This window comes from Prunus persica, chromosome G7 (genome assembly GCF_000346465.2).
Source record: "Prunus persica cultivar Lovell chromosome G7, Prunus_persica_NCBIv2, whole genome shotgun sequence".
NCBI classification, from domain to species: Eukaryota; Viridiplantae; Streptophyta; class Magnoliopsida; order Rosales; family Rosaceae; genus Prunus; species Prunus persica.
Genome location: NC_034015.1, coordinates 10,255,985 through 10,271,582, shown reverse-complemented (window position 1 = coordinate 10,271,582; position 15,598 = coordinate 10,255,985). Strand labels below are relative to the sequence as shown.

At 36.2% G+C, this 15,598-nt stretch overlaps 1 protein-coding gene and 1 long non-coding RNA gene across 3 annotated transcripts; one reads left to right on the top strand and one right to left on the bottom strand.

Annotated features, from left to right (window-relative positions):
- On the bottom strand, positions 2,236-3,296 carry LOC109950474. Its single transcript, XR_002272733.1, has 3 exons — positions 3,218-3,296; positions 2,693-2,948; positions 2,236-2,535 (listed from the first exon to the last, which is right to left on the bottom strand). It is a non-coding gene; the product is annotated as an uncharacterized LOC109950474 (long non-coding RNA).
- Positions 8,653-14,674, top strand: LOC18770520 (probable galactinol--sucrose galactosyltransferase 2). 2 transcript variants are annotated; one of them, XM_020567763.1, is made up of 14 exons: positions 8,653-8,868; positions 9,527-9,734; positions 9,908-10,161; positions 10,492-10,582; positions 10,768-10,816; positions 10,930-11,021; positions 11,122-11,229; positions 11,439-11,561; positions 12,061-12,613; positions 12,994-13,061; positions 13,151-13,285; positions 13,381-13,598; positions 13,864-13,952; positions 14,038-14,671. In XM_020567763.1, the coding sequence occupies exons 2-14, from the start codon at positions 9,544-9,546 to the stop codon at positions 14,386-14,388; spliced, it is 2,322 nt and encodes a 773-aa protein (XP_020423352.1). In that variant the 5' UTR covers positions 8,653-8,868; positions 9,527-9,543; the 3' UTR covers positions 14,389-14,671. The 2 variants fall into 2 exon arrangements, with proteins under 2 accessions (XP_020423352.1, XP_007204267.1); XM_007204205.2 differs by having other exon boundaries at positions 8,682-8,868; positions 9,524-9,734; positions 14,038-14,674.

Sequence of the window (15,598 nt, the reverse complement as noted above, 5' to 3'; positions counted from 1 at the left end):
ATAGGAAACACATGAATGTTTGTGTAAACCCCTAACTAATCACTTGCACAAAAAAATATATATATGTATATATATATATACTTATTTGAGTTTTAATTAAATGGCCAACGGGATCTAACCTAGTAAAAAAGGGTCTTGACTTGGTCTCAGGTTTGAACCCCCATGACACCTTAGTAGTGTGTGTGCCCTTATCGCTTGTATTAAAAAAAAGATTGTAATTCAATGTTTCTGCAACATCATTACCTACATTTCAATGTTTCTCCCATATTTTCCCTTCCTCTTATCCCCTCTTCTCCTCCCCTTCCCCTCCCCAAATAGTCTAGATCTGTTTGAATCTAGGTCTGTTTGTCTGTTTGTTTTGTTTTATTATTTTTGCAGTGTTCCAGGTGACTGGGGTTGTTTTTGTATCGGCGGCGATGACAGTAGTGACGCTATATTGCGTCTCTCATTAGGAGAGTTGTGATACCTGGTGCATGCCTATTTGAGCTCGATGCCCAACCCCGCTCGACCTCGTCATACTATAAATAAAAAGGTTAATTACACTTTGGTACCATGTAGTTAATATCCTTAAGACATATTAGTCTCTACCTTTTTCATTTTTACCATTAGATACCCTGGTATTTTAAATTTATTATAATGTAGTTCCGCAATTAGAGTTCTGTCAAATCTCTCCGTTAGTTGCTTATGTGGCACTGTAGGTCCCACATATTTCACATTTTGTTAAATTTAAATTGATTAAAAAATATTTTTTAAAAAAAATTGCAGAAAAAGAGAAGAAAAAATCATCCCCAATTGCCCCCCTGCGATTTTCTCTCAACCTGCAATGAATCCAGAACCCCAGCTCGGTGATCACTCTCTTTCCATCCTCCAGACCTCGTTCCGACCATCGGCCGGCTAGATCTAACTCTCTCTCTCTCTCTCTCTCTTTTGTTGGATATTTTTGTTTACAAATCTTGTGGGAATGGCTTACAGAAGAAGTGTTTAAGAATGAATGGTAATGAGAGGATGAAAGATGCTTCAAGGTGTGTTGTGTATGAATACACTATCTTTCAGACTTTATTTGCCCTCACAACTTGTGTGCAAAGAGGTTAAGCAAATAAGCCATGTGGATACAATAAAGCCTAGCCTAAACTATATGTTGTCAATGTCTTGCACAACAAAGGCAACCCCAAACACACTTTAGTATTGTAACAAGGATACTTATGATTCCTAGAGGCTAAATCTGCAGAAAATAACCTCTGGAGGTTTTACTTTGTTAAACTAGATGGAGAAGAGTTGGTATTAAACTTAGATATCAGTTGGATCTTTCTTGGATTATTTTCTTATTCTTTATTGATGTATAATCATCTCTATTTATACAGAAATTGGTGTCCATTCTAAATTGGTTTAACTCCTAATTCAGAAACTATACAACTTTTGAATTGTACCTCTTAATCAAGAGGTACCACTTCAATAAGGACACTTCTCTTCATGAAAGAATGTGTCTTTATTTTTAAATTATGTATATGAAGTGTTTCTAACGTTCATATACGTGATTCAAACATTTAGGCATTAAGAGGCACACCAAATGACTGAAGAGGTGCTTCAGAATCTCACACTCTGTGTTCAAACGACCGGTCATTTTTCCTTCGGGCGACTGGTTGTTTTATACAAAGACAAAAACTGAAGTTTCTGACCAAAATGACTAGTCGTTTTTCAAAAACGATCAGTCGCTTTATACTTTGAATTTTTTTCCAACATCTCTCTCTCTGTGCAAATTCAAAAACCAAAAAATTGAAAAATTAAAAATTAAAAAATGCGAACATTGTTTGCATCTATGGGTGAGTTGCAGGTGGTGTTGGAAGTTTGAAAGCAAATTGTCCTACATCGGAGGAAACAAATGGTTTTACATGTTTCATAAGCATGATACTTTTACACTAATTAAATAAGATTGGTGGGCTGATGGGCTTGATAATAAAGGCTATATATGGTTGGCTTGATTAATAATATTTAATTAATCCAAGACTTAGGCCTTCGCCTTGAGAGAGAGAGACATGGCTAGTTTTAAATTTATGATGAGAGATTTTTATATTCTCAAATACTAATAATTATGTGACTTTTTTTTTTTCCAAATAATTATGTGACATTTATTCACACAGAGATTGCTATCAATTTCCTTGGATTTTCTTGTGCTAATTAAGGCTTTCACGCAACGCAAGTGATCGCATCAAGTTCTTAATTTAAGCCAGACAAGATCATGCCCGTTGTCTCATTGTCTAATTCCACATATAGATACATTATTGTTCATATAAACAGACCCAAACAGATAATTTTATTGTACATATGTGTGATTCATGAGAGCACCTGTGGCAATGTAAGCAAGCGGTTAAGAGGTCCTCCTCATAAAAATCCCAATAGAAAAGTTGGTATAATTGGTCCTCCTCATAAAAATCCCATTAGAAAAGTTGGTATAAATGGTTTGATTGTGACTATATGTGATTGCCTATCTTGCATGTGCCTCTTGATCAATCCATCTGAAAATTCCAAGGGTGCCATCTGCAACACAAGACAAAATTCTGATAGAGAAAGCATGAAATTGAAAGAGATATAATTAATAGATAAATGAAACAAACTTGAGCATCCATAGATGTAGAGAAAAAAATTAGTGTATGATTTTTTTGTTTGAAAAGAAATTAAGAGCTCGTTCGATTACCATTTCGCTTTCGACTTTCAATTTTTGTTTTCACTCACATTTTCTTAAGGCAGAGCTTTCATGAAAGTTCACTTTCATATTGTGGTTCCAATTTCAACATGTGTAAGCTTTAGTTCTAGCTTGTGATGGCTAAGGCTTTGACCATAACGAAACAAAACGAAGCACCGTCCTGCACGCATGCGATGGACCACGCACGTGCTAGAGGACAACAGCCTACGTGTCCAGTCCAAAAACATGAAGATCATACGCAGCCCCACTGCAACAACAACAGAGAACACGTGTCATGATCCCATATGATCGTTATATCGAATGCCGATCAGGATGATGTTGACTAACCAGCCAGACCCGGATGACAAGTTCTTTCGTTTTCAAGGTTTTTCTTTCGAAATTATTTTATACGCCTAATCGATTCTACTTGAAATCTCTCTAACAAAACGAAAAATATATATATTGTACAATATATTTGTTTCAAAGTACAAGAGGTAAAAAATGACTAATAAAAAGAAAAAGATTCGAATTTGAGACCTCTATCTCCAAGTTAAAATCCTGCAAGATTCGGTTGGCATGAGAGGATGTAACTTATTAATAATGAAGTCTATCTTCCCACGGAGAAAGAAACTAAATTTATTCTTACTCTATGGTATTCGAATTTATATTGTACTCTTACACCGAAAATAAAATATTAGACTAAACACTAGTTGATAAGCGTGAATATTTTTGGATTGCACTTCCAGATTCCAATTTGTTAGCGTACACGTATACATGTAAAAATAAAAAACATGTTGAATTATTGATTCGATGTATAGCCACAATCAATCAACTAGTCCAAGTAATATTCTGGACTAGAGGCAAAAACAGTCAAATTATTGGTTTGCTGAAATCCAAAGTTGTAAAAGCAGTCAAAATGAAGATGAGCTAGTAGCTAAGCTACCATCCAAAATGCCATTCAACCTATCTTTGCCAGTACCAAAACCGCCCACCCAGCCCCTACTGTTGGACCAGTCTTTTTCGCAGCAACAATTATCAACAAAGACAAAGCAATAATAATATTATATATATATATATATAAAAAAAACCCTAATTTCCAAAAAGGAAAATTAATTTAATTTAAATGCAAGTGACTTGTGGATTCATTCACGTTCGTCATTGAGCCAGAAAAGATATTGAATTGGAGATTTCCCCCAAATCATTGTATCAAGCGCCAATCACCGACTGTGCGGCCGTCATTGTTGTTTAAACTTTAATGCATAATTATTGTACAGACAAACACATTTAGATTTGACACTCTTCCTCTAATTAACAAAAGAACTTGCATGTAACGGAAATAACACTATTTGTTATCCTCGATCAATAATACAATGATACGTGAAAAAATTATCATACGTATTACGTTACATGAGAATTTCTCTTCCTAATTAGGGTTCAAGCTTTGATCTATTTTTCTATCTAAGCTTTTTTTTTTTTTAAATTTATTTCTTTGGTCCAACTTTTCTACGTAAAGTGGAAAGCAGAAATTTTATGTCAAAATGACAAGAAGTCGGCTTTACATTGATCTTGGTGGGTGGACTGGATCACATACTCCGTCAGTTCCAACGTGGTTTGGGCCCCACACATGGATGATTCGGACAAACATTCGGGTTTGGGTCCAGTCTGCCTGCTGCTGAGTGCGGTAGCTTCCTTTTTTGTCGAAACTGCCCAGTGTAAGCTTATTAGGCATACAGTCTTCTGGTGTCCTGCGTGTTGGGTGGGCAAGTGGATATATAGATGCTGACACAGAAATCATATTTTGTATTAATATATTTTGAGTTTTGTTTTTTTGGTCTGAATGTATTTTGAAGTTTAGATTTAATGTAAAGAAATGTCCCATTTTATAAAGTTAATAAATCTTTAAAAAAACTATTGATTTTGGGTGGAAATTTTAACTTCATAATTATCCATATCGATGGTGAAATTAAGAATTATTCAACCTATGGACTAACTAAATTTGTTAACTTAAAATTTGTTGATGATTCATATCATCATTATAAGTCGAGCCTATCAGAGAGCACCACGTGGCTACAAGCAATCAGGTCACCCTCGTACCGACCCGACCAAATTGACCCATTGGGTGTCGAGAAAGGGCCTCCTAGCCGAGACTGATGGGAGATACCATGTGAACTCAAACATCGACCTGATTACTGAGATACCATGTGACTAGAGACAGTCATTAATATTATGACACGACCAGACCCCTGTTGAGTAAATTACTCCATGCGCCTAATGCCGATCTGGTGATGGAGAGGGATCATTTAATGTGCTTCACATCCAAAGCCAGGTGTCGCCTTACCACTTGATCCCTGATAAACAGTCTGGTGATGGAAAGGAATCAGTTAATGTGCTTTACATACAAAGCCACGTGTTGCCTTGTCACTTGATCCCTGATAACCAGCATGGTGATAAACAGGGACCATTTAATGCGTTTCAATCCCTCCATTGGGAAAAGAGAAAGATAGGAAGACTGAAGGAGAGACAATCTCTCATTCTTCCTCTTATAAATACTCTTCACCTGTATTCGGATGAATGTAATAAATATTCTCATCTAAAAACTCTTCATCCTTCTCTCCACTTTAAAGACCACTTCTAACTTAGCCATCGGAAGAGGTTTAATTGGAATCCATCCAGTTTACTCATGTTCTGATAATCGCTTGAAGTGTGCAGGTCATCTCCAAAGAGCAGCTTAACCACACGATCTAGGATAAGTCCTAACCTTGACCTCAAGCAGGGTTGCCAGAACAACATGAGGGATACCAAATTAACAAAATCTAAAGTTTTTTTTTTCACTTACAGTTTCTATAGTGTTTTTAGAAATAAAAGTATACATTAAATTATATTAATCGCTCTAGTTAATTGTAAAGAGTGATTTGATGACCGTTAACATGAATATTGACGACAAGAGGAAACATTGGGAGAAAATAGTAAAAATTCGTAGTTAAAGTTATGAGTGTTTATTAAGGGATTATGTTTCTTAATTAAACAAACAAATTAAATATAAGATGGTTATAATAGACTTACAAAGATGAATGGATAATGATGGGTTACTAGGCTACATTTGGATGGACTACTAAGTTTTTATGGAGTGAAACATATTAAAAAGCTACGTAAACTAGAGCCCATAGTCGCCTTATTGCTAGTTCCACCAATAATCCACGTATTGAGCTCAACGTGCACACAAAGGACTAGAATTACCTCCCAATATACTTAATTAAGTGGATGTCGTTTTGGCAACAATTTTGAATTGGCTTTTTATTAATTCATGCCAGATTTGTGAGTGGATTGGGAATCTAAGCAGCACAATAAGCAAGCACATATTCTTTTGTATTAATAATGAGAATCTTATCATATTTGTAGTCCTTCGTTTGAAGATCATAGTGACTTCCTTATTCATTACTTAACTATATATATACAAACACAATGGATTGACTAACAAAATTATGGAAAAAGGAACATATTAGATGAGAACGAATGAGCCAAATGGCTGGTTCTGATAAAAAAAGAATTTCTTTGTTTTCTTTTTAAGGGATGCAGAAAATATTCTATCATGTGAGGTTATTACATTGCATATCTCCTTTTCCCCTCCTAACATGTGAGGTTATATAATGAGAACATGTTCAAAGAATCTTTTTAGGGTCTAGTGTAAAAGGGGTGAAAATAGAATTACCTAAATAGTAGTTATAGACTAGTAATTAATTTGATGACACGGGCGGAGCCACACTTCAACCTAGTATGAAGTGGCTGTATTAAATTCTAGTAATTTTTTCATAGTCAAAGAGAACGAGAAATGTCATTCAAATTCAAATTTAAGACCACTAATTTAAAGACAAATGCTCTAGTAATGTTCTCACCCCCCGGCCCCCCAAAAGTAATAAATTTGTATTATCGTCCCCATAAGAAACGAGAGCTAGTTCTATCGCTGTTTGCTTTTTAGGAAAGTGATTTTGCTTTCAGGATAAAATCGTAACACACAATTGTCTATAAACTTTTGAGTACAAATAGAAATCTATAAAAAAAAGAAATTATACTTCACACACGTTACGAGAAAAGTTTATGCATCATTGTTTGGGTCCAATCCAAAAGGCTGGACAAAGGTGGGTGATGACTCATGAAACATATCATATGACATTAATTTTGTCTCGTGACTTTTGCCTTCTCAAAATGCCAACAGTTAACGCCAAAAGCACTCTTTGATATTTTCAGACAAAAGATTGACAACGTGAATTTTTGTACACTTGCGGTTGCAGTTGGGTGGTGAAAAGAGAAGACAAATGTGACCACAAATTCTAAAGCCGGTAATTAAGTTGGAAATAACTTTCAAATTAGTCCAATAATGAAGTTGATAGTTTTGATCTCTTGGACTACAAGGATCTAATAGATTTGTAGTCACTCATTATTGGATGTAAATTTAACGGTTCACTTACTATTATACTCCTTTTAAGAAACTTTTTTGAACCATTGGATTAATATCTAACGATGGGTGATCACAATTTTTTAGACTCCTGTAGTCCAATAGATCGGAACTCATGAAGTTGATTGAAAGAAACACCATATTGTATTATGTGTTTCTAGAAAATATGGGTTTATGTCCATATTATATCTAGAAAATAAGGTGGCCTTGCCCTAACTTTTGCTAAATCATAATGGCCAAAAAGTTGGCACCATTATAAATGGCATCAAATCATTCAGATTACGGAACATAAAAACAAAAATCACAACCCATTTTGAACATATAAAAGGTATGAAATAAAGATAGTAAAATTTTGCTATCTTTAATTAATTACAGATTATCACACGTGATATGTCGTAATTAACCGAATATAGCAAAATATTACTCTTCCATTTCACATTAGCATTTCTCCATTTTGTAACATCTGGTGCAGATAAAAAATGCACTATGGCCGGGCAATGATGAGTGAGTCAGGAGCCATGTTTGGCTTTGTTAAAGAAAGCATGATATTAAAATACTTTTTCTCAACTGGGACTTTCCCATAACACAAAAATATCTATACTATTTAAAAAAAAAATATCATCGACACGTATTATATTGTTCCGTTGTCGATCAATCAATTGCTCAAATGTATAATCACGTATAAAAAAAAAGGTTAAATATTTTAAATTAAATCTAAAACACTCGAACTTGCAATTTGCTCTGTATTTTGTATCATTTCAGAATACCAAATTATCAATTCTTGACAATTAAAACATAGTTTTTAGTAATACAAAGTTCGAGTCACCCATCCCTCGCTCGAAAAAACGAATATAAAGAAATGTTTCTTAGCAAACTGTCTAGCAATATAACAATTTTTATGTTGTCCAAAACCTGAATTTGTGGTACACATTTATAGAGATGACGTCTTTCTTCAAATAAACTAATTGGAAATCACAATCCAAATTCATAAGATGAGAACGTAACTAGTGATTGACCAAAAAAAGATCATAACTAGTGCACCAAAAAAAAAAAGAGATATTTAGTGATATACCCATTTCTAGCACTAATATTATAAATAAACCCTACACAATTGAATTTCTATAAACAAACCCAAAAAAAACCCAAAAGATGATAGCTGGCCTTATTGAATTTAATATTGATTATTAAATTACTTTGATGCCCTATTGAGTGTTTTGGGTATTTTTATGAGATTTTGGGGTTGGGCTTGTTTTAAGAAATTGATGGTAGTTTTGTAATTTATAAGAAGTTAAAAGCTTTTTTGTTATGTTGTAAATGGGCTTTGGGTGTGTTTCTAAAGTCTATTTCATATAGGGTATTTTTATAATTTGGGCCCCCATATTGGGTATAATAGTGAATTTCCCAAAAAAAAATCCAATGATAGTATCCCACGTGGCAGCATCTGGAAGCATCGAGGAAAGAACTTGCTCGAAATTTAACGCAGCCCAAGTCATATATAAACCCACCATCCTCTTCTTTGGAAACTCACGTTCTGTGTGTAAAAGCAGCAAACACAAACGATCAGTGAGAGCATTGCATTCAAGAGCATTCCTTTGCTCGGTGCACTTGTTCTTCTCTCTGGGTTTTGGTTTTCCAAACCCTCACTTTCATTTCATCTCTCTGTCCATTTCTAGAGGCTTAACAAAGCTCTGTGCTTGAATTCCTTGGGCAGCCAGAGACTTTTTTACCTTTTCCGGTGAGTGCTTGGGGTTTTCTGGAATTGTTTGAGCTTTGATTGTGAAGTCGGTGGTGTGAGCTGTTTTTTAGCTCTTTGTTTACTTCTTCATGAAGCTCCAGCTGCCTTGAATGGCTTCTAATGATAAATTAGCCGTGAATTGAGCTTAGGCTCTGTGAATTTCATACTTGAACTTTGATTAAAATCCTGACGCTCCTGTTTTATTCTGTTAGTCAGTTTCATATGATTGTTCTGAATTTTTGGGGGTTTTCAGACCAAAAAGTTTCAAGCTTTCAGCGAAAGTTAGAGGCTGGGAAAGGACACAGGCCCACACCTTGTGGACCAAACTTGATGCTGATTCAAAACCCTCAAGTTATTTCCCTTTTTGCCTTTTGGGTTTTTGTTTTCTTTCTGTAGCAGTTTTCCTCAAGCAGCCTCAATTTTTCGAAATTACCAAATAAACCCTGTGCGCCAACATGCATTTCACCTGGGTTCTTAAATTTTTCCATTGATGGTATATTTTTCCTGCCAAAAATTATGGCTTTTTATTTATTTATTTATAAAACCCATGGATAAATATGAAATTGATGTAGTTGATAATTGTAAACATGCTCCAGAATTCTCTATCTGATCCAAGGTGAATTTTGATGAATTTGTGTTTTATGTTGTGAGACAGTAGTTTCGCAGTCATCAACCATGACGGTCATCCCACAGATTTCAATCAACGATGGGAACTTGGTGGTTCAGGGAAAGACCATTTTGACTGGAGTTCCAGACAACATCGTGCTTACACCAGGGACTGGTGTTGGGCTCGTTGCTGGTGCTTTCATTGGTGCCACTGCCGCTCAAAGCCAAAGCCTTCACACCTTCCCCATTGGTGTTTTAGAGTAAGCAGTTTCAGTATCTCTTGTGTTTTTGGTTGTCAAAATCAATATGTCAAAGTTTACATCTTTTAGCTTTAGCCGTAGATGGTGATTGAGTAATGGTGCAATGATTGCTATGCTTTGAATTTCAATTTTTCAAATATGGTAGTAATTACTGTCGTTATTATGATGCATAGGGGTCTCCGTTTCATGTGCTGTTTCCGGTTCAAGTTATGGTGGATGACTCAGAGGATGGGGACATGTGGGAAAGATGTTCCATTGGAGACCCAATTCATGCTTGTTGAAAGCAAAGGTGATGGCGAAGGAGGTGATGAAGATGATTCTTCTTCCTCTACCATCTACACCGTCTTCCTGCCTCTGCTTGAAGGCCTTTTCCGTTCTGTTCTGCAAGGCAACGAGAGGAATGAAGTCGAGGTTTGCCTCGAGAGTGGTGAGTAGGTTATGGCAATAAAACAAGTATCTGGTGTAGGCTATTTACACCTTCCCTGCCTGTCATTCCATTATATAAGGCCATGTCTTCCTGTTAATCAGTCCCATCCCGCCAGCCAATAATGAAGGAGATGAACAATCTGAAAATGTGGGGTGGAGCTGTCATTAATGCGAATACAGTCAGGCTGGAGAAACCACCCACAATGAATATCATTCAAATGAATCAAATAATTGGAGTTTAAAGGATTTGGGAAAAGAAAAAAAATACAAAATTCGAGTTCGAAGGAACCGAAAACAACGTGTTTCTTGTGGTGTGTGATTGGTTTTGCAGGAGATTCTGCTGTTCAGACCAATCAGGGCCAGTGCCTTGTTTACATCCATGCTGGAACCAATCCATTTGAGGTTATCACACAGGCTGTAAAGTAAGTCCTGAATTTTCATTCTAATAATTTATCGTCATCATTGTAGATCTGCAATTAAATCTGTAATTTTGTTTTGCTAATATGATTATGTTATTGCTAGAAAAGGTAAATAGTTTGGTTTTGATTAGGATGATGGCTTTGCATTTATTTTGGTAAATGACTCTGTTTTCAATTTCATTAAACAGGGCTGTGGAAAAACACATGAAAACTTTTGTTCACCGTGAGAAGAAAAAGGTAAGACCACAACACTTTTTGTCTTCTTCTGTAATTGGTGTTCTACAATTTGAATGGCGCATCACAACCGTTTCTTGAATGAATCTAATATCTGTTCTCTTGGTTGCATGCAGTTGCCTTCTTTTCTTGACTGGTTTGGCTGGTGTACATGGGATGCCTTTTACACTGATGTCACAGCCGAGGGTGTGGAGCAAGGCCTTAAAAGGTAATAAGAAACGATATCATATTTAACTTGCTATTTACTCTAACTTGAATTTGTAAGCAGCTTTATTTAATTACTATGTTGTGTTGTGGAATCATTGCAGCTTATCCAACGGTGGGACGCCTCCGCGATTCCTTATTGTTGATGATGGCTGGCAACAGATTGAAAATAAAGACAAGGATACTGATGCTGTTGTACAAGAAGGAGCACAGTAATGCTTCTGTCTTCTTTCTTAATTTTAAATGATTACTCTTTTATCAGTTTTGATAATGTTCTCTTTCCATGTACATGATTGGAATGGATAAATTAGAAGGATCTTCCTTTGTCGTCACGCAATCATGCATTTTTTCTCCGGACATTGCTGTTGGGTCTATCGACTTAAAGTAGTTGTGTTAGTTAATGCGAGTACGCTAATTGCAGGTTTGCAAGTAGGCTGACTGGAATAAAAGAGAATGAAAAATTCCAAAAGAATGGCCACCACAGTGAGCAAGTCTCCGGTCTGAAACACGTTGTGGATGAAGCCAAGCAACATCAAAATGTGAAGTAAGTTGCACGGAACTCCCTGCTGTTCTTTTATAATGGTTTTACATAGAATTTGTTTATCTACTTCAGACACATAGCAAGATATTGCTGGGATTTAAAAATCCATGATTTCGTATCCTTAAAAATGGTAGGTCAGAGTAGAGATCCCCTGGAGAAATATTTATTATGATATTCAGAATTATAACATGAAAATGGGTACTTATTGTGAAATTAATTACAGATATGTGTGATGTCGAAGAGTTTATGATCAGAATAAATGTTGAATGGGGACAAAGGGCCTTTTCTTCTAGTTAATAAATTGATGGGTTTAGTTTGAATAAAATCTCACTATCAGTAGCAAACAAGGAAAAAAATTGAATATTGTGGGATGCTAGATTATGTATTCTGCTTGACATTTGCTGATGTTCGTCCATTGTAAGATTTTATTATTTGAAAAAAAAAAAAGATTTATGTAGGAAGTATTGTTACTCATTATCTGAATTTGTGACTTGCTGCGCAGATTTGTGTATGTATGGCATGCTCTAGCTGGTTACTGGGGTGGAGTGAAACCAGCTGCTACTGGCATGGAACACTATGACACTGCTTTGGCATACCCAGTGTCGTCCCCTGGTGTAACGGGAAACCAACCAGACATAGTTATGGACAGCTTATCTGTTCACGGCCTTGGTCTGGTACATCCCAAGAAAGTTTTCAATTTCTACAATGAGCTGCATGCCTACTTGGCTTCTTGTGGTGTGGATGGAGTTAAGGTTGATGTTCAAAACATCATTGAGACTCTTGGGTCTGGTCATGGTGGTAGAGTTTCGTTGACCCGCAGCTACCACCAGGCACTTGAGGCTTCGGTTGCTCGAAACTTTCCTGACAATGGATGTATCTCTTGCATGTGTCATAACACTGATGGGCTCTACAGTTCCAAGCAGACTGCTGTGGTGAGAGCTTCTGATGACTTCTACCCCCGGGATCCTGCTTCTCACACAATTCATATATCTTCTGTTGCTTATAACACCCTTTTCCTTGGAGAATTCATGCAACCTGATTGGGATATGTTTCATGTAAGTAAATAATGAGGTATTTTATGTCTCATTTTGTTATCTCAATATGCTTTGGCACTGTCTGATTTTTCTGGATGTTGATGTCTGGAAGGCTAGTAAGCAGCCATTTCCTTGAAGTACATGCTTATTAAATTTACATTCATGTTGTAATTGTAGAAAGTAGTTTACTATTGCACACTAGTCTACGTTAGTTGGTGGAGGCTTGAAACATCAATATTCATGTTTGTTCAAGATTTACAATTGCAATTTATTTGGTTATTTGCAATGTTCTGTGATGTTGAGACTCAATGTCATTTATTTGGAAGAAGGGCAGATAAACTTGTTGCTATTATCATTTGGCATAACATGTTTTATTGATGAAAGAATCTTTTCTTTTGCAGAGTTTACATTCAGCTGCAGAGTATCACGGTGCAGCTCGTGCTGTTGGTGGATGTGCAATCTATGTCAGGTAATGCTATGCACCAAACAAATTTATTCTATAGGCACTTCATGGAAGTATGAGTTCTGATGCATAATTTTGGGTATTTCTCTTAACAGTGATAAGCCAGGCAACCACAACTTTGATCTTTTGAGGAAGCTGGTCCTCCCTGATGGATCTGTCCTCCGTGCCCAATTACCTGGCAGGCCGACCCGTGATTGTCTCTTTGCTGATCCAGCAAGAGATGGGACCAGGTTTGTTCTGTTCCCTCTATATGCTTTCCAAGTTATATGGTTTTTAAAATTTAGATCTCTATAAGTAAAGCTTGTGTAAATAATTTTCTTTGCAGCTTGCTCAAAATTTGGAATGTCAACAAATGCTCTGGTGTGGTTGGTGTGTTTAACTGTCAAGGTGCAGGTTGGTGCAAGATTATAAAGAAGACTCGCATTCATGATGAGTCTCCTAGTACCCTCACTGCTTCTGTCCGTGCCACCGATGTTGATGTCATTGCTCAAGTTGCTGGTGCTGATTGGAATGGAGAAACAGTAGTTTATGCTCATAAATCAGGTACCAACAGTCAGGAAGCAATTCTCTAGTAGCTTGTCAATATGATGTAATAGCAAAACTCATGGGAACAAATCTGCCAACCTTTATTATAAATTGTAACATTTTCTCCACTACCTGGTCTTCAGCTTTCTATCATTATGAACCGTTATTGACTGTCAATAGGAACAAAATGATATAATTGCAAAACTCATAAGAACAAATCTACCTACCTTTATTATAAATTGTATTCAGCTTTCTAACATTATGAACCATTATTGACTGTCAGGTGAGGTAATTCGGTTGCCAAAAGGTGGTTCGGTCCCTGTGAGTCTTAATGTTCTGGAGTATGAGCTTTTCCATTTCTGTCCTCTCAAGGTTGGTCATCTATAGTCGCTATTAGATGCTGAAATTCCGATTGTTGCTAAGGGTTTACTAAATGATATGGTTTTGTCTGTTGCAGGAGATCACATCCAACATCTCATTTGCTCCAATAGGCCTACTTGACATGTTCAATGTCAGTGCTGCTGTGGAGCAGGTTGAAATCCATTTGGCTTCTGACAAGAAACCAGAGCTTTCCAATGGGGAAGATACCACTTCTCTCTGCGAGAATGGATCTCCAACTGCGACAATTGGTCTCAAAACCAGAGGATGTGGAAGATTTGGAGCGTACCTTTCCCAGCGTCCACTGAAGTGCACTGTCGACAATGCTGAGACTGACTTCGAATATGACTCTGCAACTGGATTAATGACCATTACCATCCCAGTTCCAGACGAAGAGATGTACAGATGGTCAGTAGAGATCAAAGTTTAAGTAGTCCAATACTAAGAATTTAGTTAACATTGTCACTCTGGTTGGGGGTTTTGGAATTCATGCATTTGAAGACATGATGCGGCTGTTTTGCAAGCTGGAGGGAGAGGCCCTACTTGGGAAATAAGTAGTAGAGTAGCTAATGTTGTAGTGTTCTGGTTTCTCTGTAATAAAGGTTCCACTCAGCATCCTGTTCCTTTAGTGATGTTGCTGAGAACTAGAGTTGACCAATGTTGTAGTGTTCTGGTTTCTCTGTAATAAAAATATCTATCTTTGTTACTCAGCATCATCCTCTTCCATTTTTTTAATGTCCTGTGCAAGTGTGCTAGGAAAGATTCTTAGTTCTAATCAGTTCTATACAACCATGAGTCTGCTTCTTGAGAAAATTTCAGTAGGGCTTATTTATTTCACTTCATGGGCGAGTACAATCCAGTTAAAAGTTGACATGCATAACTGCCATCAAGACAAGAAGTCTCACTGAAGATTTTCTTGTCTCTCACATCACATGAGAACCCTACAAAGAAATGTAGATGATAAATCATATCATACCATCTGCAACCACGTAATCATTACCTCATTTAATCATTGTCATCTTATACTTTGCTTAATTACCTTATTTAAGTCGCCAACATGATGCGGGTTTAGAAGATCTTTTGTTCCACTCCATCATGACTAACTAAGAAATAAAATTAATAATATGACAACCAGCTAATGTATACGACTCTCTAACACCACTTTGCTTTCAATGTTTTCGTTCTGATGCATAGTTTCCTTCAAATTTTACATCCTGATGTTACGCTACGAGTTGTATCAAAAACTAATTATCGAGCACTTAAATGATACGTAGGAATGTGTAAGAATTTAAAAAAAAAAAAAACGGATAAAGATATTAGAAATAATATGGGCGACGAATCGTTAAATCATACATATTAAAATTAATTTTATGTAAATTTTAAAGGAAAAATTATTAAACCAAATACAAGTAGTCGAAGAAAGATGCCCCTACTTTGCAAGAAAATCAGCTACCACGTTAGATTATTGAAATTATTTATATCTCCTGGCAATCTTTGATTTCAAATTAACACATCTATTAGAAATCTAAAGAGAGTTATTCCCCATTTGGTTCGCGGAACGAATTTGAGGGGAAATTATTTCCCAAAGAATAAGAAATGGAAGATTCTTTTCCCACATTTGGTAATACTGGGAAAGTAAT